Source organism: Mycteria americana, chromosome 5 (genome assembly GCF_035582795.1).
Source record: "Mycteria americana isolate JAX WOST 10 ecotype Jacksonville Zoo and Gardens chromosome 5, USCA_MyAme_1.0, whole genome shotgun sequence".
NCBI classification, from domain to species: Eukaryota; Metazoa; Chordata; class Aves; order Ciconiiformes; family Ciconiidae; genus Mycteria; species Mycteria americana.
Window position 1 is genome coordinate 67,091,238 of NC_134369.1, and position 24,100 is coordinate 67,115,337.

Consider the following 24,100-nt stretch of genomic DNA (forward strand, 5'->3'; position numbering starts at 1 on the left):
GCTGTGTCACTGCTTCCCAGCAAAAGTTTATTGTTTCCAAAAAGAGTAGCAGGGCTTAGGGAGCTTGCAAACAAATTATTACAAGATAATTACAAGAGCTGGCAGGCTTCCTCAGCACTCCCAATGTTCCCGTTCTCCCTTCGTGGTCCACAACCCCCACACAAAGCAATCTGCCTCAGGTCTTGCTGGGAGTGCGCAAATAAACCGTGCTGTCTCGGTACCGGGCTTCGGAAAGCCCCATGTCCAACTCCCCCAGCACTGCGAGCGGCCATCCGTACCTGGATCAAGTCACGCCAAAGCACAGGACCCAGAGGAGGAATAATAAACAGGTTTGTTTCTCAAGATTTAACCTCACAGGAGTAACACAACCATGAACCAGGCGCAGACGCTGCTCTGTGCCGAAGCATCTCCCCTCCGTACCCAGCCCTTTGGCAAGGCAGCGCCGCATCCTGACGAGCTGCCCGCTGCTCCCAGCTAAGAGGTTTACAGGAGGGCAGGCTGTTCCTGCCTCTACGTAGCAGATCGCAGGTGTCATCAGAACGGGCTCACCAAGAAGGAATTGCCAAGAGAACCTTTGCACACACGCACACACACGCGTGCACAAGAGCCGAAGCAGATGTAACGAGCTCAGCTCCAAATTTCCAGCCAGTGTCAAAGCCGCACTCACCTGACTGCGGTGGAGCGAGACAATGACTTGTGCTAGGCGAATATTTGGTCCTTTAATTTCAAATCAGTACAGCTACATTAAGCAGAGGAGAAGAAATACTCCACACTATGCTTGCTCAGCCAGAATTATTTGCACGCATTAGTGATGCTTCTTAAACACGGCCGCAGCGATGACTGCCAGGGCACCTGCCTCCGCTCCGCTCGCCGCCGCGGCCCAAGACTCCCAGACGAACAAGGCGGCGGCAGAAAGGCGGCAGGTTTTACAGCCATCTGCTAGGTGATTTTTGGTGTTCTGTTAGCCGTTTTACCTCTCTGCTTCAGTGACTGCAGAAGTACACGTCAGCCTCAGGAACCACTTCTGCCTAGGAGAAATCGAGCCACGGCAAGGGAGCGTGCCACAGATGGCACATACAGCCCCCAGGGCTATCGAGACGGGTGAGACGACGGCGCGGACGGTGCACCGCGCTGCATCTGAAAGGCTGAGAAAGGGAATGTTTGTTTCTTCCGCTGGTTTTGGGGTGTTTTTTAGCCAGCAGGAGGTGCAGTGAAAATTCAGCAAACTCAGAAAGGGGGTAAGGCGTACATGGCATCTCCTCCAGGCTGGGCAGCTAGCGAGTGCGCTTCTGAGAAGCACAGTCACTTCCCCACAGCGGGCTCATTTTCAGCTCCTTTAACAAAGAGCCACTGGCACCGTCACAGCTACGGGAACGGGGCAGTTATCACCAGTTATCATTTAAAACCGCGCTCTGCTATCTGACGCTGCTGATAGTGGGCACAAGGCAGGCTTTCTTACGCCGCGGCAGCGAGGCACAGAAACGTCGCCTAGAGAATAACAAATTGGCTCTTGCCATTTGCATAAATAAACTCTGCGGGGTCCCTCAGGGTAAAGGCTGCCGCGCGCATGTGTGCACGGCACAGAATTAACGCTGAGCTCATTCCAGAAGAGCTGAACAACGACAACCACAACCCAGGGCGAGCTGATGGGAGTTGTGGGTTCCCACCTGCCCCAGGGAAAAAAAAAAAAAAATAAAAAAAAATTCATGAATCTAACTACACCCTCCAAATTTCCGCCCCCGTTTTCTTAACCACGCGGATGAAATTTCAAGCCCGCACGCTGGAGGGTTTTTGTAAACACACAAATTCAGTCCTTTCTCTGGAACAATGCATCTTTTGGGATACGCAAGTGAACCATACGCACGTCCTTCCTCCTCATCCCCTCCCCTCAAGACGGTCTAATTCACAGCAGGATTACATGATTAGCTCATCTTTTGACTAGAAACTTTTACTCAACATACATGCAAAAGGTGATTTCTATCACTCTTGTTCATCTGTATCTGTTCCATTAGAAACAAAACCCCAAACTAGAAAAAAAAAAGAATCTCAGGCACTAGGTCAACCAATTAAATCACGTACCAAAAAACCCACCTGTGTAATGCTATTTAAAAAAAAAAAAAAAAGCCAGCTTGGCCACCATTAAAACAAAATATCCAAAAAATACAAAACAAATTGAAAGAAGAAATAAAGAAGAAATAAAATTAAATCTTCCCCTCCAGATCTTTTAAAATGGCACAGAAAACTACATAAACACTCCTTCCCACCTGAAAGATCAAAACCCAAAAGGCTGGCTGAACTTAGAGGGGAATAAATTGAGGAATAAGGAACGAGAACGTATCAAGCTATAGGCATCAGCCGTTAATCAAAGATTTATAGGACATCTGCACCCCCTCAGCTGGCTGCTGGTGTCGCGGTGTTTCAGAAGAGAGCAGCTCTGTAAAGATCATGCTCTTTTTACAGCCCTCAGTTCAGAAAAAAGCGACTGGAAATTGGTGTTTCCAGTTCGGAGCGAGCAACCTGAGACAGCTCTGGCCTGTTTTTAAAAATACTGAACTCCACAACATCGGCTAGCCTCAGGCCGTGCTGGGGAAGGCTAGAGACCTCTGTAAGCTTGGCCAAAGGTCTTCAGGAAAACCGAGAGTGCCGAAACACCCAAGGTCACCTGGAAACAGCTTGCCACGAGCGCTCTGTGGATCCATCCTCTCACCTTAAATATCACCTGGAAAGCAATACGGATTCAAAGAGACTGAAACCTAAAGCACCACTGGGTCGCACCTCAGCTAGTTACCTCTCCTCCGAGCTTCGACTGCCTTCCCCCCCCAATACCGACTGGCATCTGCTCGCTCGGGCTGCTTGCGAGTTGCTTCCATTTTGATCCCTTTTTATGCCGCAACTTCCCTTGATTTTAAGGCCAAAGAAAAATATTAGTTTCATGTACTGTGGCTAACCATAGGCAACAGCATCTCCTTCAGCTACCCTTGCGCTAAGCTTGATAATTTGTCTAAGTTACAGTCTCTCTCCCATAAGCCACTGCAGATGGAGACAGGCATTTTCTCAGCTTCATAAAAATGCAAGTATCTAACGTCCCTCAACAACCAGGGGTGGGAAAGTTACACTCAGGAGCTACAACACGATAATGGCAGCTAACCCTTCAGTTCATGTTTTCACTTCAGCTCCTATCACTTCAACGTGCAGCCTAAGTGTGGACACCCAGCAAAGTTCACAGATAAAATCAGAAATGTCAGCCTGATCTTGTTTCATCTTCTGCAAGCAAAACCACTCTGCCTACAAAAAAAACCCCAAAACAAACAAACACCCCGACTCCGTATGTTCCTGCAATGAAGAGACCACTGCAAGGTGTGACTGCACTTTCAGACCGGGCTTTGGAGGCCTCACACATCTGGTTTACCAGAAACTTGGGCCAGCATGCCAGCAAAGATGTCATGGGTTTTTGGTAGATGCGAACACTGCAAAACTACAGAAAGACACAGTTTTGAGCAGTCTGCCTTTATTTGGTGCTAGACGGGACAGGAGCCAGAGAAAGGCAGAAACCGACCGCCTCTCCCGTGGTTGCAAAGCCAACATGAGGGCACCGTGGCACAGGCCCGCAGAAGCCACACCAGAGAGCAAAGACGAAGAGAGGAAATTCCCCTGTACCTCCCTGTCCAACAGCCCCCCAAAAAACCTAACTTGCTGCTCCAGGGCCCCAGGCAAAGCACAACTCAAGCTCCTTCAAGCCTGACTTCGGAAGGACTCTGCAGCAAGTCCCCAGTGGGGTGCCTCCCTTTCTTGCCTGTCTTTACGGCCACAAGGCATGCGAGGCCATACCAAGCCTTTTGGAAAACGCCAGGCCTATGAACAGGATGCCCTCGTCACCATCTTCACTTGATTTTGGCTGGCAGCAACAAAATTGAAGCATGCGCTGGTCTTCCAGCACAGTGGCTTGGGGCTAGCAACAGTCTCAGTGCTCGAGAACGGGGGAAAAAGTCAATGCTTGCAGAAAAGCATCCAAGAAGTGTACTTGGCTGTCAGGTGTACGCACATATCGAGTTGTGCCTCCCTGACATGCCAGAGAGGGAAGGCTGGGGGTTTAGAGCCTGGGAGATGATTAAAGCTGTCCTCTCTGCTCCCAAAGGGCTCCTCCCTCCCAGCACCTTTCAAAGAGAACATCAAAGAGGCCTCACTGCTTCCTTACCACCCACCAGCATGCTCCAAGCCCTGTGTCAGGACACTTGTTCATCTAACCAGAGCCCCAGGAAGGCTGCCGCTGCCTTTCCAGCCTTCCTCACCTCCACCATGCCAGGCTCTGCCCTGGGGCTGCCCTGTGCTCTACCCACTTGGTGAATGTGGAGTGGCTGGTGGACAACACCAGGCTGATGCTGGAGATCCCCTGAAGGGACTGTGACCAAGGGACTCCCCTGGAGGGACCATGACTGAAGGACTCCAAGGACATACAAGGGCACCTAGACCTCTCCTGTGGCATCCAGGGACCAACAGGTGGGTTGGTCCCTGGATGGGGCTCTGGAGGTCCCCTGGAGGGACCATGACTGGAGGACTCCAAGGATATACAAGGGCACCTAGACCTCTACTGTGGCATCCAGGGACCAACGGGTGGGTTGGTCCCTGGGAGCCAGCCAGCTGCCATTGTTCAGTCCCACCGCTTCTGCTGGTGGCTGGTGGGCCCTCACTTGAAAATTATGCCCCCATCAAAGGCTCCAGGTTAGCTCTAGCACTTCTAGGAGGTGAAATACAGGCTCATCTCTCTAAACACCTGGGTGATCCCTGACACAGTGCCCACACCGACCCTGGGAGAACTGTTTGAGCACCCCGGGAGTCAGCGGAGACGTGAAGAAACCTTCCCCTTCCATGTCAAGAGCATGACATCAGCCCACAGCTTGCCAAGGGGGTGGAAAGCTGCGTGCCGGACAGCAGGCTGCCCTTGTAAAACAGGACGGGTTCAATGATTAGCTGCCCTGGAGTCCCTAGGCCAGTCCCTACCAGCTTCAATAGCACCCCTGCTAGCTATTATCTTGGAAGGACGCTCGTTATAAAAAAATCACATCCCTCTGCCAAGTTCTCATGTCTCACTATTTTTGGAACGGCAGGGGCAGGCTCTGTGCCTCAGCAACTGTCAGCAGAGCCACACGGAGAGCAAATCCATATAATGATCAGGCTAGCAAGGACAGCGCTGGAAACAGCATCGCCTGGGGGACGGTCCCCTGGAAGCACCCTGCAGTCATGAGGAAAGGGTAAGGGCAATAAACATAAAACCCAGAAGCTATTTGACACTATTTACATGGGAAGCTGATCTCCCCCAGCCCTTTTCATTCTCATGCATACAAGTGGAGACAAAAGGATTTAAAAGCAAACCACCTGTGCAGGAAGGATGGTTCCTAAACCCCAAAGAAGACAGGACCTACTTACTGCAAACTCATTTTAATTAAAACATTCCAGGATCCGCATTCCCCAGGATTAAATTACTGACTTAGCTATTTCTACATACAGCCTCTTTCACCCATTCTAGGACAGTATCGTTGAGGTGTTGGATGACACTAGTGGCAGGTAAACGGAAACGAGCATTTTTTGGTGCCTGTGACCCCTAACGCAGAATCCACGATTACCCACGGGTCAGCCCCAGCACCTGTCAGCAACTCACAGATTACTGCAGCGGGAGCATAACCTTCACTGACATTACGGGATGATTCTAAGGCCCTAGAAAAAGCAGAGGTAAATGGCTTCGGCAAGGTGGAAAGTTCCCAAGGCAAGGCTTTCAATTAAAAAAAAATAATAATAATTAAAAAAACCCCAGAGATATGGTGAGCAAGGAAGACCTCGCATAGATGCGGCTGGAGCAGGACTGCCCCCCCTGCAAGGGACCAGCAGGACTCCTTCCTTGCCTTTCACAGGAAAGGAATCTGGAGGTGCAAGTCCAAAACTGCCCAGCCCAGCGCTGGGCACGCAGAGGGCCATGGCCAACCTCTGCCAGCCTGCTGTGCAGCTAATATTTCCTCTTTAGGCTCCGAAAACTGTGACCTATACCAGGCAGAGAGAACACTTGCAGCTCCTACCACCTAGTGGCTGCAGTATTTCTCTGCGACAGAGCAAGGAGGCTGTTTGGAGGTCAGGCAGCCTCAGCCCACCCTGGGCTACTAAAGCAGCCCTTGCCAGCGGGTATCACTTATGCTGCAGCTGAGACTAAATTAGGACCACACTGAGCACAGAGGCAGCACAAGAGAACAGAAAATCTGTCTGAAAACCAGCAGCAGCTAATGTAAGCACAGAAAAACCTCGGCTAGCTCTAAAACAGGTGAGCAAAAGTAGCAGCAATATAGATGAACTCAGGCAACGCATTGCTGTTTCTGGTACTTGTGCCAGCTGAGCTAATGCGAGATTACTAGCACTACATGCCATCGCAGTGTGCGGCACAGACATGCCCCAGGCTGTTTAAGTCAGCCCTAGGCTGCGTAAGTAAGGAGAAGAGTTTGCTGGTTTGGGTGGAATGTTATACAAGAGTCAGAATTCAAATGGCTCAAGATCCAGCCAAACCCTCAAACCCTTTGAGCACTCTGTCCTCAAACTGCTGCAGCATTTCAGGTGCTTCCAAGGTCCTTCCTTTCCAATTTCCACAATTTCCTCTTGAACTAGGGGGGGGGGGCATAACTGGACACCCCTATTCTAGGTGCAGCCTCACCAGTGCCAAGCAGAGGGGAGAATGACTTCCCCTGAGCTCCTGAAGCAGCCCAGCACATAATTTAACTTATGTGCAATGAGACTGCACTGCTGGCTCATACTGAACTTGGCACCTACCATAAGCCCCAGGTACCTTCCAGCTGGGCTACTGCCCTGCCAGTTAGTCCCGGCCTGTCTTGATACATCTTAGGGGATCAGGCTCTGACTTTGCTTTGACAAATGGTAAGAAGCCTCAAAATGCTCGTTCTTGAAAAATTCCTAAAGGCAGGCCCAGTAGGTCATTATTTATCCAGGTTCTCCATGGCAGACTGGCATCACGCTTTGTTTTTTATAACATGAACCGTTAATACCACATTTTCAGAGTTTGGGCTGTAAGTGCGATACATGTGATGTGGCTTTCATGTAATTGCAAGTGAAATTAGGTATTGTTTTGTGTAACCCTCCCCCGAACTCCAAACACAAGAAAGTGCTTTGGTATTTTTAAATATGGCTGCAGGCCAACATTTTGAGTAAATGGTTACTGTTTTATTTTATTTTATATAGACATATATTCTTTTCTGCCAGGTTCGTGTTAATGGAGGGGCTAACCCAATGCCATGTAAAGAACAAGCAGAAACCCTAAGTACTCTATCAGCCCGGTTAAGCCCTCCTGGAAGGACTCTGTCCAACGAATACCCTGCTGTTGCAATCATTTCGCTGTTATAGCAAAGGGATTTAATTATGCTTTTACAAGCAATTTACATCTGGTTATTCTGGATTGAGGTGGGTGTCACTGAGCGCAGAACACGGACAAAAGACGCGATGAACCACGTTAGTCTGAAATCTTTTTTTTTGCAAACGCTTCCCTTTTTTGTTTTGTTTATTATTGGAGGGAAGTGGTTTTCTGTTACTGACAATCCAGATAACGAAGCAGAGGGGGATTCAAATAAAGGAGGAACCTGGGAAAGACTGGAAATAGCAGGGTCCTGCTGTGACCAGCACCACTCCCTTGGCACCCTTTCAGAGACTGACCAGCTCTGCGTTCAGGGCAGCAAGGGCTGAGAGGTTCTTCCCTCCGCTCCTCTCACGAGAAGCTGCTCCAGAAATTCCTGTTCCAGGCTGCTCTACTGTTTAGCAACCTCCTTTTCATTTCCAGTCTAACTGTATCCATGGCTAGTCTAGACTCATTTAATCTCAGCCAGCATCTTGACAGCTTTGTTTCCCTCCTCAGTGTTCGACATCTGCAGACATCAATCAGATCCTCTTTTTGCTTTCAATTTGCTAGTCTAAACAGGCTGAGTTCTTCCCTTTTTTTTCCCCTTTGCAAAAGACTCTGCAATTACTTCATCAGCCCAGAAGACCTTGTCTGCACCCATAGCAGATTGCATTCATTTTTTGAACATGATGGATGGTACTAGCACAGTCACCTTAAATCTTCCCTCAGTTCATGGGAAATACTCTACACAGCACACTTGCTATTTTCACATCTATGTTGCAATTCAGTAAGCACAGTCATAGCAAAAAGCATAGCAATGGGTGGCAAAAACCACTGCTATCCCACATCTGACCTCAAACAGCACACATCAGTACTGGACTTTTCCGATATTTTACATGAGAACTTCAGGAAAGCCATTAAAATTGGGGCCCTGTGTCCTCATATTATGAAATAAAAGAGGAGTTTGCTCAGTTAGTAGTGAGCTTTAAGTTTTGTTTCTGCTATACTGCACAGCTGCTCTGTGAACCGCATAAGCTGTATATAAAAAAAAAACCAAACAAAAAACCCACCTCGTTTCTATTACATGCGTCTACCCAAGGGCTCCACCCTAAACGAGCACAACTCAAACTCCATAGCTGGCTGTTGCATCACCCCAGTGAGAGGAGAAATGGGTGGGTGGCAGGATGCATTTGTCTGGCTTTTTTTTTGTTAGGGTTTTTTTTTTTTTTTTTTTTTTTAGTATTTTGGGTTTATGTAGGAGGTGTGAAGCCACAATTAAAAGGGCAAGTTTCTCCTGCCTCTTCTAAGAGGCAAACAAGCTCTATTACCATTTAGCAATGGACAAAAAGCAACTGGAAAGGAGCCCAGGCAGTTTGGAAGAGCTACACTGCAGAAAATGCTTTGGTCCTAGTAACAGCTTAGCTCAGGGACTCCCAAACTTACCTTGCTGGGACACAGCTGTGGCCACTGCCTCCATCCCAGCCACTCCTCCCTCCACCACCCACATCAGCAAGGAGCTCTCAACCCCATGCACACACCAGAGGAGGCTCTAAGCTGGACAGGCAGCACATGTGCAGTCCTCCGCTGAGGTATACGTACCACAAGTGACAGCAATGCTATCATTTGTCTTACATGAGATGAAATACTGACTGTATATGGATCTGATTCAGTGTCCACCCATGTCAGTAAGATCCCTTCCAGTAACCCCAGAAGGATCTTTCATTCAGTTCTGAGCAGCATACAAAGACTGGTAGATACAGGAGGCTACCCCTGCTTCCAAGTACAATTCATTGAGTTTGTAGATAATTCAATGCAAATACAGTCCTGTTAAAATTCAGGTAGCAAGACAGAAGAGCTTGAGATCCCACAGCAACCAGAGGACACCGCAGGTCTGTAGACATTTGTGCATATGCATTTGGAAACATTCAATGGCACAGAGATGTTTCTAGGGAAGACACAAAGAAAGGCTTCCCTGTTATTATCATTTTGTTAGGGAGCCTAGAACAAGCCAGGATTTTGTTTGCCAAATGCCCAGCAGATGTTAGAGGTGGAATATAGCAAAGTGCTCTGTTCAGTCTTGAGCAGAGAGGTTTCTCCTGGATCTAAGGTGGACAATTGTAACAGGCCAGGGACCAGATACACAGAAGAGTGCCTCTGTCCTGAGCGTGCCAGCCAGCATCAGGAGGAAGGCTGTCCACTACCCAGGCTATACTTACAGGAGTCTGGAAGCAACAGTAGAGCTTGGTGAGGAATGGGTGGTTCCTTGCTAAGGAAAGGATGCGTTTCTCAGTCATGGTGCATTCAACATCGTCATCTTGGAGAATGACGTCCTTCTTCAGCACCTTCACTGCATAGAGCTGCCCACTCTCTTTCATCTTGGCAAGCATCACCTAAACCAAAGGGGAGTGTAAACCGCAAGGGCTGAGCCCTCAGTCTCTATGAGCAACACAGAGCCTCTTGCACCTTCTCACGCTAGAAAGGTCAGTTATCTCATGACCAGGCTTGTGGATGCAAGTGAGTCAGCCTGCTAGTATGGGCATCAGTGTACAATCGATGACACATATGCTACTGTCTGCAGCAGGCTTCTCCGGATAAAAATGCCCATACACGTTGCTCCAATGTCTCATGCCGGGCTAGCTGGTCAAAGCTGTGCCAGGGGAAACCCCCTGAGCAGCGCCATCCATCCCACTTCCCTCCTCAGCTATCAAATTCAAATGCGCCATTTCACATTGGCTTTGTGGCAAAGCAGAGAAACGAAACCTCCATCTCGCTGCATTTGAAACCACTGCCTTGTTTCCTTTAAAGGAAAAGTCTTTACGTGCTCCAAGAAATGCTGCCCAAATGAGTGCTAATGCACACACTTGCAATTTCTGGTACGGGCCCTGGCATGCAGCTGTTCCTTTGGTTGCTAACTTTTTTCTTTTTTGTGATATCCAATTCTGCACTTTGCTGTCAGTTTGCTTTCTCTTCCCCTTTCTCCCTGCTCTCAGTAACCAACCTTGTTGCACAAAGCATACTCCACTGGACAGCCAGTGTGCCACATTACGAAATAACTTCATCTGCCTTGGAGCTTCTAAATAAGGAACGTGGTTTCCCCCGAAAGAGCCACGAATAATTCTCACCTTTCCAAAACTGCCCTTTCCCAATACACGAAGGAAGGTTAAGTCTTTGATCCCAAGTTTGCTCGCTGAACTTTCACTAACGTTGTTGCCATCTTTCAGGCTGCCTTTTCCCTGATGTCTCAAAGTAGATCTTGAAACCAGTTTCTGTAGAGGAAAGTAAGTAAGTATCAGTCTGCAGAGAAATTGTACTTTTGCCTCAGAGGTGTACACAAGTAGTCGACCTACCAACCTGGGCGTTTAGGACCCGTTCAGATGCACTGTACGGCCACTGGAACAGAAAGCAGGTTGGTACCACCACCCCACATAGCTGTCACGTGTGACCGGCCAACCTCGGCACTGCGCAGAGCTGTGCTGAGATGTCAACGCTGGTTCCTGACCTGGGCATTTTAAGTTGCAAACCCACTGCTCAGCAGACCCAAGAGGCAAGCCTGCCTCTCCATCCTCACTCCCCAGAAAAATAAGACAATGAGTGTGGAAATCCAAGTCTCCTGTTTAACATCTGAGCATAATCAGAGCATCAGACTGCATAATTTCTGCAATATGCGAAGTGCTGATGAGATCTAGAACCCAAGCAGACTTCATCTGAATCTCTTAGGTTTCTAACTGATTTTAAGACTCTTACTCCAAGCTCAGTTCAGTGGGACCCAAACTTCAAAATATTTTTCTTTCTCACAGCTGGGCTGCTGGTTTCTGCCACTGCTGTAAATTCAATGGAAGGCTGTTCATTCCCACACCAGCAGAGAGGTGTCTGCGTTTTCAGGAATTGTACCAGTATTAGCACACATTTCTAGAGCTTCTGGTCTTCATATACTGCAAAAACAAGTTAACCTCCAGTGCCCTCTGTTCACAGCTCTCCAGGTGTGAGTACGCATATAAACCACGAGTACTTTTATTCAGTTTATTAGCCTGAACAAAGTCACACGGACTTCTTGAGCTCCACCTTGTGACTACTTTGGTGTAAAGCAAAATTCTTCCTGCGCAGAAGACTCGTCTCACTGCCACAGAAACGGCAACCCCAGCCATGGGGAACGAACCAAGAGCATTCAAGGACAGCACCCAGCAACACTCCCACAGATTTAAGCTTACAGCACAGTCTGAACACTTACCTAGAGCCTTTAGCCCACAAACAAGGGGAAGAGATTGTTCAAGACCAAGCAGAGATTTTTATTTTCCTGGTTTCATCTCCTTTTGATGTGCAGATTATGCAAACAAATGCTAACAAGTGCTGATTTTTACAGAACTGAGAAGGGAGTGTGGGACTTGTGTTTTCCTGTAACTCCCAGGATAACTGTCCCCCTGAACTGCTACAGCGTGAAGAACGAAGATTAGAAAGTCTCACTCAGCACAAACCAACTGAAATCAAAAGGGGCAGCACAGCCTCATGAGCAGGCTAGGCTGATACAGTACCGTGGTCAACCGATGTAGCTGACTAACTGTATGACAAGATTTACCAGGTCTGGCAAGTATATTTTGGGTTTTAATATTTTCTTTTTGGTCAAATAAAAATAAATAGACCAACATTTTATTATGGGTTATTGTGGTTTCAAGCAAACTCATTTTTCGAAACTGCTAGCAAAGGAAACATGATGAAAGCTTGTTACCAAGTGACAGCTCTGATTTCCCTTCCCTTTATGGGCATTTTCACTCAAGCTCTTACAGTGTGTTTTAAACTCTCTTAATAGACTCGGATATACAACAGCTGGATTTTTAGGATGCCTTAAGTACTGACAAGCAGAAATTGTATACGTATGTCCCAACCCTGGCAACAAGCTCTCTAGGACCCTGGCTTGGACAGCAAAGACCAGAGCTGATGTGCTGACAGGGACCACAGATTTTAGCCAGGGAAACTGTAGTGAAGAGTGAAATGGTTTCCCCAAAATCACTCAGAAAAACGGTGACAAAGCAGGGAAGAGAACCTAGGTCTCTTGCTGAGCTCTTCTTATGCCGTATTCCAAGCCACAAATGCAGACAGTGCATTTGTGTTTGCAGGAAGGGTAAAAAAAGGTATGGCATGAATTATACTGACCATTAATTAGTTTGGGGTCTTATTTTCCTCTCATTCATGCCAAACAGATAAGAGAGTCAATCAAGTCACACCACTGTGAAACATAAGCAGACAACAAAGCAACATCGATAGACTAAAGCCTCCGTCAGGGTAAACCTGGATATAAAACATCCATGTCCCAGGTGAAGTCTTTGCCACAAGCCACAGACAGTAACACCCTACTCACGCAGTCCACCACCCAACACCATCTGCCATAACTGAAGTCTCGGACTTCTGCTGCGCCCGTACAAAGACTCAGCTGTAAATGTTTTAGAGGAGGGGAAAAAAAAAAAGAGAGAGAAAAAGAAAAAGGCTCACCGAATTTGGAGAAATGCTTCCTGGTTGCAGACCCATGCATGCCAAGGTTTTAGCAAGCTCTGCCGAGTTCACCCCACAGTTTGGTGCAACATTTGCTTGGCATCGGATGTGGACGTTCATTTTACAGACTGGCAGGGGTGATGGTAGGGATGGAAAGTAAAAGCAAAGGAACAATTAAAATAACTTCGAGAGATTTATTGCTGAGAAATAATTTAGCTATTCTGCTTCAGGAAATACACTCATCTGGATCTACCCTGTGTCTTTAAACTAAAGGGATTTTTGCCATTGGTCTCAGGAGAAACAAAATTAGGACTTCATAAGAGAATAAACTCCTGAAAATCAGGAATATACCCCAAACTCTCCAAGTAGGATGCCACATTGTCTGAAGCTATTCATAAGCACGTTTGTCAGGTATATAAATACCATTGCAGCTATGCCTGCAGGTAAAATTAGGATTTATAATGCCACAGAATTGGCAACAAACTTTCCCTGCATTTGCAGGTATCTAATTTTAAAGATATATTGTTCAGTGGGAAACTAAAATCTTTCTTGCTCTCACTCGTGGACACACATACACCCTCTTGTGGGAGATGAAGGCAAATGGAAATTGTTTGTTACCCACACGATTTTGCAGTCTGGATCACTGAAACAAAAACATAACACCAAGACATGCTTTGTCATCAATTAACAGTGTGACAGACAGGGTAGTCAACCTAAAGCAATGACCTTTTCCTCCCCAGATGCCTTTCAATTGCCTTATCTCATTAGCTGAGGAAAAGCCTTCAGGTAAAGGGAAAACTGAATGCAGGAAGCAGCGATACCCAAGAATATTTTCAATAATGCCAGTTAAACAAAACTGTGCTGAGACTGCAAAGTAGAGTCCTTCTGGAAGCCTGAGATTAAGAAGTAGATCAGCATTTTTGTTAACTCTTGCAAAGATGAATATTCATTGCTCGGCTTTCTCTTGAAGGTTGCACAAATCAAACCCACACAGTGCATCACGAGTCTAAAATATATGTGTTTTGTGAAAAGGCTGCTCACTTTTACACTGTAGGCCCTGTCGCATGATTCCCCAGAGCAAGGAACCGCAGTGGTCGCAGAAAGTCGGGACTTTGTAGTTGTGGACGCTGAACTTATGAGGAATGTTGATTCCAAACCTCTGTTCAGTCACCTGAGGCACCAAAAGAAAAGCACAGATTTAAAATTCAAATACATATAAATAAGCTGATGTTCATTTACATACGGGCATTTAAGTGCAAAGCTACAAAAATAATTCCAACTCGGAAAATGTCCCAATTCATCACCTCACTGAGGTTCACTGCAAGTGAATATTGAGTGACCAACCTCACCTGCTGTGAGCCCGCTCTGGTTTCCTTGCTGGTCAGGCTGGACTACCTGACAGAGCAGATTTTAAAAAGGGCTGCCTAGCCAATTTTAAATTCTTAAAACCAAGTTAGAATTAGAAGTGTGGATTACCTCATCACAAACCAATCACACTAAAGTGCCACATATAAATTATGTTAGCTACAGCATTTTGTAACTAAACAGTTTTCAAATTATTAACTTGCATACTATGTGTAAACATGTAATGTTAGGTCAAACTGTTGATTTTATTATATTTAATATAGAATAGTTTTCCCAGCTCCTCCTAAAATTCTCGTTCCTCTTCTCACCCTCCTTGTTATTAACAGTCTTTCATTTCAGGCCCACATTTCGCTTTATCGCTTGCTCTCATCCCCTTTTTAACCTTGTTCTTTTCCAACTGTGAATCATGCAGATCTCAAAGACACCTTAGAAAAATCTTAGATCGGCTGAAGAAGCCCATCACCATGGAACTTCTTCATTACTTTCCCATTTTGTGTCTCAACATGCAGATCCTGGAAGACTGAGGGGCAACCCACAACTCCACAAAGAAAAGTCAGGGATGTGACCGAAACAATGAGTTTAAAGTGAGCGGTGCCTCCTCACCTTTGTCTTCTTTTAAAATAGCTTAGAGGTGTTACAAGCCCTTCACAATCCTAAAAGAGGGGTGAGGAGACTCACCATTTAACTTGCACTTTAGCCTTAAGCTTTTTAACTTATTTTTGTCTGGTTTGGCAAGGTGTCATTTTAAGAAGTCTAGCTCAGCAGGTGAGAGGCAAGAAATAACGAGTAAAAGCAATTGCTTATCTGCACTGGAAAGAAGGTTTCTGCATGGCACACAATACAGAGCTACCTCCAGATTAAAAATATTTCAATTGAATTTTCCTCAAACAGTTATTAAACAATTTCCAGTTACAGCAATAAGACATGCAATGTACAGGGCAGACATGCAATGTTACTCCTGTCAAATACAGCCAAAACGAGCAAGAAAGAAAACCTTGAGAAACCCAAGTTATGCAAGGGTTCTTTTATGACAACATAAATCATTTCATAGAGTAAAGGTGTGGAGCAATGACTAAATGAGCACTTTAAATTACCAGAAAAGAAAAAAAGAGGCATAACAAAGACCAGCGGTTAGATTTTAAAGCCAGAGAAATCCACATTAAGAACTGGGCACCAAATTTTGATGACAACACAGTTAATCATGAAAGAAAATGACCAAGGAAAACAGTGGATTTGCTATTTCTTGATGTCTTCCAATGAAGACACCATGCCTTCCTCAACTGTGTGCTAGTCCAACCAATTACTGGAATTAACAGAACAACCAGATGATATTGCATGGCCTTTATGCATGTCCCTATCACTCTTCCTCACTTTAAAATCTATGAATAAAGATAACACAGGGCAAATTCTATTATAGGACAATCCCCAGCAACCCAGAAAACCTCAGGATTCACAAATTACGATGACCCCAAATAACCACCATGACTTTACCTTGAGATCGGTCTTGTTAGTATTGTTTTGGCACGTGCAAGCTGTAACAATTAGATGATGGCAGCGCTTGTGTACAACACAGGTGCATACTAGGAAATAAAAGAGGCATGCTGAAAAGAGCTGTTGAAAGACTCAGAACGCATCAGCTGGGGTCTTTAAGGCTCGGCTAGATCGTCAGGACACAGTAAAGGTGTGAAAAATAATTGGTGGCTTGGAATTTCCAAAATTTCCTAACACATCTGGAGATGTATCTCCAACCCGTTGCAACAGAAATTCTGCACTGGATCATTCATACAGTCTAGAAAACAGCTGCCTATATAAAATATGGGTGATGCCCACAGAAATAACAGTGGAACTTCACAAATGACCTAAAAAAATGCTGTTGAAATTATCCAGTGGAGAGCATCTCTCACAACATACACAAACAATATTAGAGAACGCAGGTCTGAGATATCAAAAGCCATCCCTACATCTCGGTAGCATAGTGTCTCTTACACCGGATACCCAAGTGAGTCCTGCCCAGATTAGTTTGTCATTAAGGCTCAGTGCAATGCTTGGGCCTGGGGAGCTGGATAACTGCAGCAGAATGGTGCTGTGTCGGGGCTAATTAGCTAGTCCCCATCAAGAGGGCTGATCAGCCCTAAAGCAGAGTTGGGTTCTCTCCAAGTCTGAAGCTGGCTTGGCTGGAAGGAACTTGGATTCCTCCACACCATAACCCAGCGTGCACTACAGACACCACCAAGGGTCGTAGCTACTGTCTACGTAAGGAGATTTTTATAATGGAAACTGCATGTTGCAGGTGCGTTGCAGGGTCCCACACTATTCTGTTTGTTGCTGACTCAACGTTGCATTCATAAGCATCTATCAATAACATTCACTTTCACCCAGAAATTCTATGCAGGATACCCACATTGTTTACACGTAGCTTCCTTTCCCATGAGGATACCAGTGCCCTATTATATTGCGCAAGAAACAGGCTGTGTTAGAAGGCTATACTGAGTGACCATACACCTGTGAGGCAATTAATAAAAAGAAAAATAAAATCTTACCATAGAAAAAGGGAAAGGAAGAACAATAATTAAGTGCAAACAAGCATCACATACATCTATACAGCCGTTCAGCCAAAACATGCAGACAAAAGTGCTGCGCCAGCCCACAAGGCTGCCCTTTGAAGTCACGTCCCTAGTTTCACTTTGTTGAATTACATAGGTGGAGAAAGGAAGAGGGTGGCCATTCCAGCAGGATACTTTTGTGTCCCAGTACCAGCTGAACACTGTCCTGAAGGGACCCTGGATCTCTCAAGCCCAGCTGGGTGTCGCATGCACTCAGCAACTCCGTGGATCTGCACAGGAGGAAAACTGCGGGTGAAGCCCAGCAACCGAACCTCTAGGTGTTTGCATGAATGTAGGTGGTTGCTCCTGCGTGCATGCATGCCGTCAGCCTGACGGCAGCTCAAATGCACAGTTTTGGCTGGCTGGGGAGGAAGAGGAGTGATGACTTCAGAGAAGCTTGTAACCGCAGGATGTCCCTGCCAGCAGCACGGGAGAGCGCTCCTGAGACAGCACAACCTACACACACCCCGTGCAGGAGCAGAGCACCTTACCTTGGCACTGGTATCCCTGCTTCCCAAACACGCCCCTGTTCAAAACAAAATATGAACATAATTTAACATCAGAAAGCCAGTCTTCTTGCAGATCGTTTACAGAAGAGAGATCCAAAATGCAAGAGGATCCCAAATGACCAGACCCGCGGGGCAAAACTGCCCAGCAATAATGGTGCAATTCAGCACAGGGGTGTGAGAGCGTAACAAAGCACTGCAAGGGCCGTAGCTTACAGGACAGGCTGTCAGCATGCATGTTATTCCCCATATTCCCCCTCACTCCAGTTTCTGAAATACCTCACTTTATTACAACACGCACCACACTTATTAGACTGATCCCAGCAGCCCACACCCTGTTATTATCTCTCCCACTCCATGCTCTTTTGAGACACATCTAAGTTTTTCTCCCTGCTCTGCCTACTCCCCCACACATATCACCCCACACCTCACACCTCTGATGGCTTTTCTGTTCTCAGGCATTTTCTCTAGTCTTTCAAGCAACTGTTTTTTCTCAGTGTAATCACAAAGCTCCACTCAAGCTAGTATCTGGGGTCTTTCTTCATATTGCTTGGGTTACTTTTTTCCCCCAAAAAGAATATCTACGCTTACAAGTGAGGAACACTGCCCCATCCCCACACCCTCCCACTTTCGTTCCAGCATCCAAGAAACACATCACCTCTGGCCTCTCTGCAGGTTTGCAGTTTGCAGCCTCCAATTTGCAGCATAAATGTACCCTGCTAAACCTGATGGCCAAGGGGAGTCACATCGGTGGCCCTTGGTAAAGTGCTGGCTGACTGATTCAGGATCAGGGTTGGCATGTCGGTCCCCAAAACGCGAAGGGATGGGAAGCTCCACACCACTGCGTTCGAGCCGTTCTTACCAGATGAACTCCCTGCAGTGTGAGCAGTACGTAGGCTGTCGCAGGTAGGTAGCCATGAATTTGTGCCCGTTCACCTGATGCACTCGCCTTCGCATCGCCCGCTGGCGTTTCCGAGTGAGGTTCTTAAAAATTCGATCCCTCTGGAGGGTCCCTGTGCAGAGGAAAAAAGAAAAAAATAATGTACACAATCATGCACAGTTATTACTCCTGTTTTGCTATGGCACAAAATGTTTTCAAAGGCCACGATTACATCCCTGGTTTAGAAGTCGGGGGACCACGCTCTAGAATAAGGAAAGCATCTGGGAGAGGCAACAGAGGAAGTTAATTGCAAAGGCCCCTTTAGCTCAAAATGACGTTCTTCATCTAGAAATAACTGCCTCTTCCCATCTTCCTCTCACTCCTCTCCCATGTTGAGACATGTCACTAGCCCATTAATTCACAAGCTGTAAACAGACCAGAAGCTCAAGGCTAATGAGTTATTATAACTCACAGCTTTTTGGGCAATAACTCTTGAAAACATGACTGCGTGCAACCAACTGACCAGGCCAGCCCCCGCTTGCCAAGCTGAAGCAATGCCTTGCTCAGTGAATGGTGTTCATCCCCTTTCTCATGCTACACTTCAGTATCGCCATTTGTAGCGATTTTGCTTCCTGTATTGGATAAAAAGGCACAGCCTAATTTTTCAAGGACTATTAGTTGTTTGACACGTGCCACTCTCAGCTTTCTTTAAAGGGCTCATTTTCCCAAGGGTAGATAATATTTTGAAGTTCTGGGAAGCAGAGACCCAGGAACTGCTGGCATTCACATCTGAATTGTCCCAAAATTTAATTTTGTTTTATTTTTTACTGGGTTTAGTTCAGCCATATAACCATTTCCTAGAAAAGCTTAATTTACACAAAACAAGTCACTCTTAAAAGACAGAACTGAGCTGTAGATCAAGCAAGCCATTCCCATATAGCAGCAACTTGCAAATCACAGCCAGCTGGTCTCTGGGATCCTTGCACAGACCAGGTCAGGCTCAGCTGAGCTTCCCAGATCAAAGCCTCATCTGGGGCACACTCGCCTCAGAAGAAAGAAATGAAATTTGCAGTTTTCAAGTTAGTTGCTTGCTGAAGGATAGGATCAGGCCCTGCTAACAAGTGTGTTTTGGGGACACACAATGGAGTCTGCTAGAGGTGATCGTGCACCGACGTACGTACTCAGGACTCCGGTTTTGAGCGCGGACTGGATGCAAGACAAACACCAGCTATTGCCAAACCCTCTGCAGGGATGTAATGACACGGGAAGGGGCAGGCAGTCTGTAAACTTCCCACCCGTCTGATCATCCTGGAGCAGGGAATCGGCAGCAGTACCCAAACACAGCTGTTACCTTACCCTACCACTTCATTTACCCATAAAAAGGGGGCAGAGTATTTCCCTGCTTTCAACTAGCTTTGTTGATTAACCACGGGGGGGGGGGAAGGAAAAAGCTGTCAACCTGATCAAGGCTTGAAATGTAAGAGTCCCACATCACAGGCATGTTTCCCAGTCCTCTTTGTAGGAGCGGAGATAAGGGAAGCCATCCTGTCAGTACTGAACCCAGCCACTTCAAAGGGCCGCAAGCCACACAATGTATTCCTCTCCGTACTCTTGCCACACAGGTTTAGAAGCAAAGCCAGCCATAAAGCTCAAGGGTTTTTTTCTGCTGTGTTCTCCTAGCCATTTGTGCTTGCATCCCCTCCACAGGCACTAATGGAAATCTCCTACCTGATGGCATAACTGCGACACGGAACATGGCTTGACTTTAAGACAGCTTGCATTTATTTTTAAAATGGAAGTGCATGCTATAAATTAGGATTTTACCATTAAAACAAAACAAACAAACAAAAAAGGATGTGGTAGGGCCGATCCAAGCACTTAACAGAAACCTGCTTTCTTCACTGCAGAGCTTCAAGCAGCTAGGCAGAGACTGGCGCGGAAAAGCCTGCCTTTCTAGGGAAGTGCTTAAACATGGGTTTAATTCTCACTGAAGTCAACAGGACTCAGGGGACCACAGGAATTGCCAGACTGAATCAGAACATTGGTCCACCTAGTTCAGCATCCTGCCTCTGTCAGTGGGCAACTAGAAACACATGACAGCAAGATGGAGGAACCCTGCAGCTGGGAGATAATTTGCCTCTTTCCCACACACAAGATGTCATTTTGATCTCCAGAAGTGAGAGCTGATGTGCAGAGGTTTAATATCCCTTCCAAACATTCAATCATCATTGCACAATTTCAATAGACTCATTATCCACCATAGGAAACATGGCTGAGAAGAACTTCAAGAGGTCAACCAGTTCATCCTTCTTCCCCAAAAGAAGAAGATCAAGAGCCAGTTCCTTCACTGAGCCCAAGCTTTCTGCAACTTCATGGGAGAATTAAAAAAAAATAAATAAATAAATTTTTTTTAAATCCTTATAGTATTACAAAATTTGCCCACTTTTAAATTCAAGAGAACATCTCCTTGATCTAGGTTTAAGCATACTCTTAAGTGTTTTCCTGGATCAGGGCCAAAACCCTCAATTGGCAAAGTATCCTGTCTCGGCGTTCAGCACGTATAGGAGAACTTCCAAGGCATGGAAAGGGAAGAGCAGGGTTTGTGAGTGGGCGATGAGCACATAAGTAAATCACCTAAAGCAGCAATCCAGTTAGCAGCTTGCTTCATACCAGCTTCTCCATTACCAGCCCAACAGCTGATGCCCTTTAAGTTCATGCACTCACATTTACCAGAGTTTAAGAGAATATGTTCCCAATTTAGCTCATGTCGTTTCTGGTTTTGTTACAGTTCCCCTCAAGGATCAGCATGGGGTAATTGCCTCCCTGGTGCTCTCCCATGCAGCGAGAAGCCCACACGCAGCCAAGAGCAAGCCAGTCCTTTGCACCAGGAATAAGGGACGCTTGAAGGTGGCCCGCAAAGCCACCGAGTGGGACACTGCTGTGCGTCCCTGTGGTTTGCCTGGCTTCAGAGAGACTGCAATTTTGAAATGGTTCAGGAAGGCCAAAAAATGACAGGCACTTGCTTTTTCATGGGCGGTAGAGGAAGTCTCCATGTGGCCTGCGCTGGTGGATCACATCCATGGCCAGCCTTGAACCTTCTCCTCTGAGCCGTACTTGGCCTCCATCTCCTGTTCTCCAGCCACCGACATCTCACGCAGCACAACGGCTTCCATCTTACAGACCCACTTTTCATGAAAACACATGCCACAAGTTTTTTTTTTTCGTTTTTTCCTAAAAGCATAACTCATATTTAAAACGTTCCTCAAGTTTCACATTTTCCCACGCTACTTGGCTGCGTTACCCTGCTAACTTCCTCCAGATGCTGCACACCTTCTAGGTGATCCTCACCCACGCTTACATTCACCTCACATTACATTATAGCAAATCTAAGTGTTACTAAGCAGGACACTGAATTCAGCACGGCCTGGATTACTTTTCATACGCAATCAGCTCTTTTGGGCACTGCTCTTCCCATCTCCTGATGCTGTTTCAAGCACAAAGGAGAGGCAGAGCACAGCACAACTTCAGCCACACCTCAGGCCCAGGCGTAGCCGCAGGAGACCATCGCCACATGATCTAGTGGATCTACATATACAACCACATCCCACAGAATAAATCCTTCTTTCAGAGGGCTTGGGCGCTCACCCATACCATGCACCACACCACAGAGCAGGCAAGTTCAACCCTCCAACAAGGCGCAAGTGATTTTGAAATGGGGGAACGTATCACTTCCAAAACCACCTTCCTCCTAACGCCCAGCCTCCCCAACCACCAAGACGGCAGTTCCTCGGCTCACACCCATCCCTTCTGCTAAAAGGCTCCCAGCGCCGCTGGGCGAGGGGCTGCGTGCAGAAACCTTCGACGCAGCGCTGACGTCTGCTAGTGGACAGGGTGGCCTACGCAGCAGCCCCTCGTGCCTCTCACCTTTAGCGTCAGAGGCTGTAAAGTCATCACAGACATTTCCCCACTCACGTTCTGCGTTCTGGCCAGTTTCCTATAGAATATATATTTTCCTTCTGCACACAGAGAGCATTTTACAAAACAAAGCAGCTCTAGACCACTTTAGGAGACCCAGACTTTTAAAAGCCTCTAATCTCTGGTAAAGCAACAACCACCATGAACGGTTCAAATGTCCAAATGCTGCTATAAAAACAGGCAAGTAATTGCTCTGTGAAGGGAGTTGTCCACATCCACGGTTAAATTTGGACGTCTGTAACTATGGGGTATTTACTGTGCCTGGCTATGTGCAAAAGTAACTACAAAGTTAAATACTAAAAAGCCTCTTCCCCTTTCCTCCTCTCCACTCATGCCTAACACATGTTTATGGCAGTGGAAATTATGCACGCGGAGGGAGAGGAGAATAAATAACCCACCAAGTCATCTGAGGACATCCACATGCACTAGCACACCGCTCAGCAGCCTCATCACGCTGCCCTACCTGCCCCCGGCGCTTACCTGAGCCTGCCCTTCCCGGCCAGAGATCCCCCCCCCATTTTTTATTCCAAGGAGTCATTTCAGTTAAGTCCTTACAGTGGTGGGGTAACTACAGCAATAAGACAAGAGGAAGAGCTGCAGGATGAAGTGTTGTGTGTGTAACGGTTTGCCTCAAGTAGTTAAAGCCTGTCAGGTCTCATCTATCGGAAATCAATCTCACCATTGTGCTATCGACTGCTGCTATAATGCTGGCATGACAAAGGTCATTCGGGTGCATCCCAATACATGACGTTTTCTAGTGTTATACTCCTGTATACATCAATGGAATTTTCCTTTGAAAGAAATAAAGATATTCAAAAAGCAATGTAAAAAGCCTTAAAGCAATAATGCTAACGGATTAAAACTTAATTAAGCTTTTTTTTTTTTTTTTTTATGAGGAGCACTAACAGTATACACATTTTCCTGTGCTCCCCCGGGAGCACTGCAAGCCGGATCCCGTTGCACTGAGTGATACGTGAGCACGGAGCAGAGACCAACCACTGCACTCACTGGCTGTAAAAAGCAAGACAGCGGATTGACAGACCCCTCGCCTCTCACAAGCACCGCAGCACCTAACAACCGTTTCGGGTCAGGCTAAACGCTCAGCTAGCCCATGCCCTTGCGGTGAGTTGTAATGGGTGCTTTAGGAAAAGAATATAAAAACCAAATCAAGTACATGAGGGGGAATGAATACACACACCCACCCTTCTGGCCATCAGTATGGAGGTGTTCTCTCAAGATTTACCTAACAGCGGGCTTCCTCACATCTACTGAATATAAACAGAGGCTAAACCAAAATTAACCAAGATGTTTATTTTCCAAGCCAGAAAGCACATCTCTTATGACAAAAATCCCTTACAAAGGCTTGGTATCTTTTAACCAGGAGTTTTATCATCATAATCCTGTGGATGGTCAAAACCACAGGAAGCCTTACTAATGAAAACATTATAAACACAACACAGTGTTGAAGAAGAGGCTGACAGCCTGACTCTGGAAAGGGAAAAGGATTTAAAGGCTATGACCCAAAGTAGTATTTCCATTGCTGACTGTTCTGCTTCCCTAGTATTAGTGCTGCAGAGCAAAAACCTTTCTTTTCCTAACGATTGCAAAGTTTTCTTTTCAGTTCTCCTCAAAAGCCACTTGGACGCGTGAATGGGCCAGCTGGAAAACAGCCACATCCGCAGAGATCGTGTTAACCTCACGGGGTTTCTCCTCCACTTCACATCCGTCAAAGTTTCTGTCCTTCTGCTGCTTTCGCCAGTCTGTGCGCGAAACCAGATTGGTTCAAATCCCAGAGGAGACTTGTTGCAAAGCAAACATGTGGCACATCAAACACAGGCTAGGACTTACGTTTGATCCAGCTGCTCTTTTCCCCTCTGAAACTGGGTAAAGTTTTGTATGAAGA

The 24,100-nt window shown here is 46.5% G+C and overlaps 1 protein-coding gene across 1 annotated transcript in view; it reads right to left on the bottom strand.

The window, feature by feature from the left end:
• PRKCH (protein kinase C eta) overlaps positions 1-24,100 on the bottom strand; it is a 119,858-nt gene that overhangs the window by 51,798 nt on the left and 43,960 nt on the right. The window contains exons 3-9 of the mRNA XM_075503792.1: positions 18,205-18,355; positions 17,328-17,362; positions 15,725-15,813; positions 13,910-14,039; positions 12,869-12,996; positions 10,507-10,650; positions 9,601-9,774 (exon numbers count right to left, since the gene is read on the bottom strand). Of these exons, the coding sequence (XP_075359907.1) occupies positions 9,601-9,774; positions 10,507-10,650; positions 12,869-12,996; positions 13,910-14,039; positions 15,725-15,813; positions 17,328-17,362; positions 18,205-18,355 (851 nt within the window). The remainder of the gene's footprint in view (positions 1-9,600; positions 9,775-10,506; positions 10,651-12,868; positions 12,997-13,909; positions 14,040-15,724; positions 15,814-17,327; positions 17,363-18,204; positions 18,356-24,100) is intronic.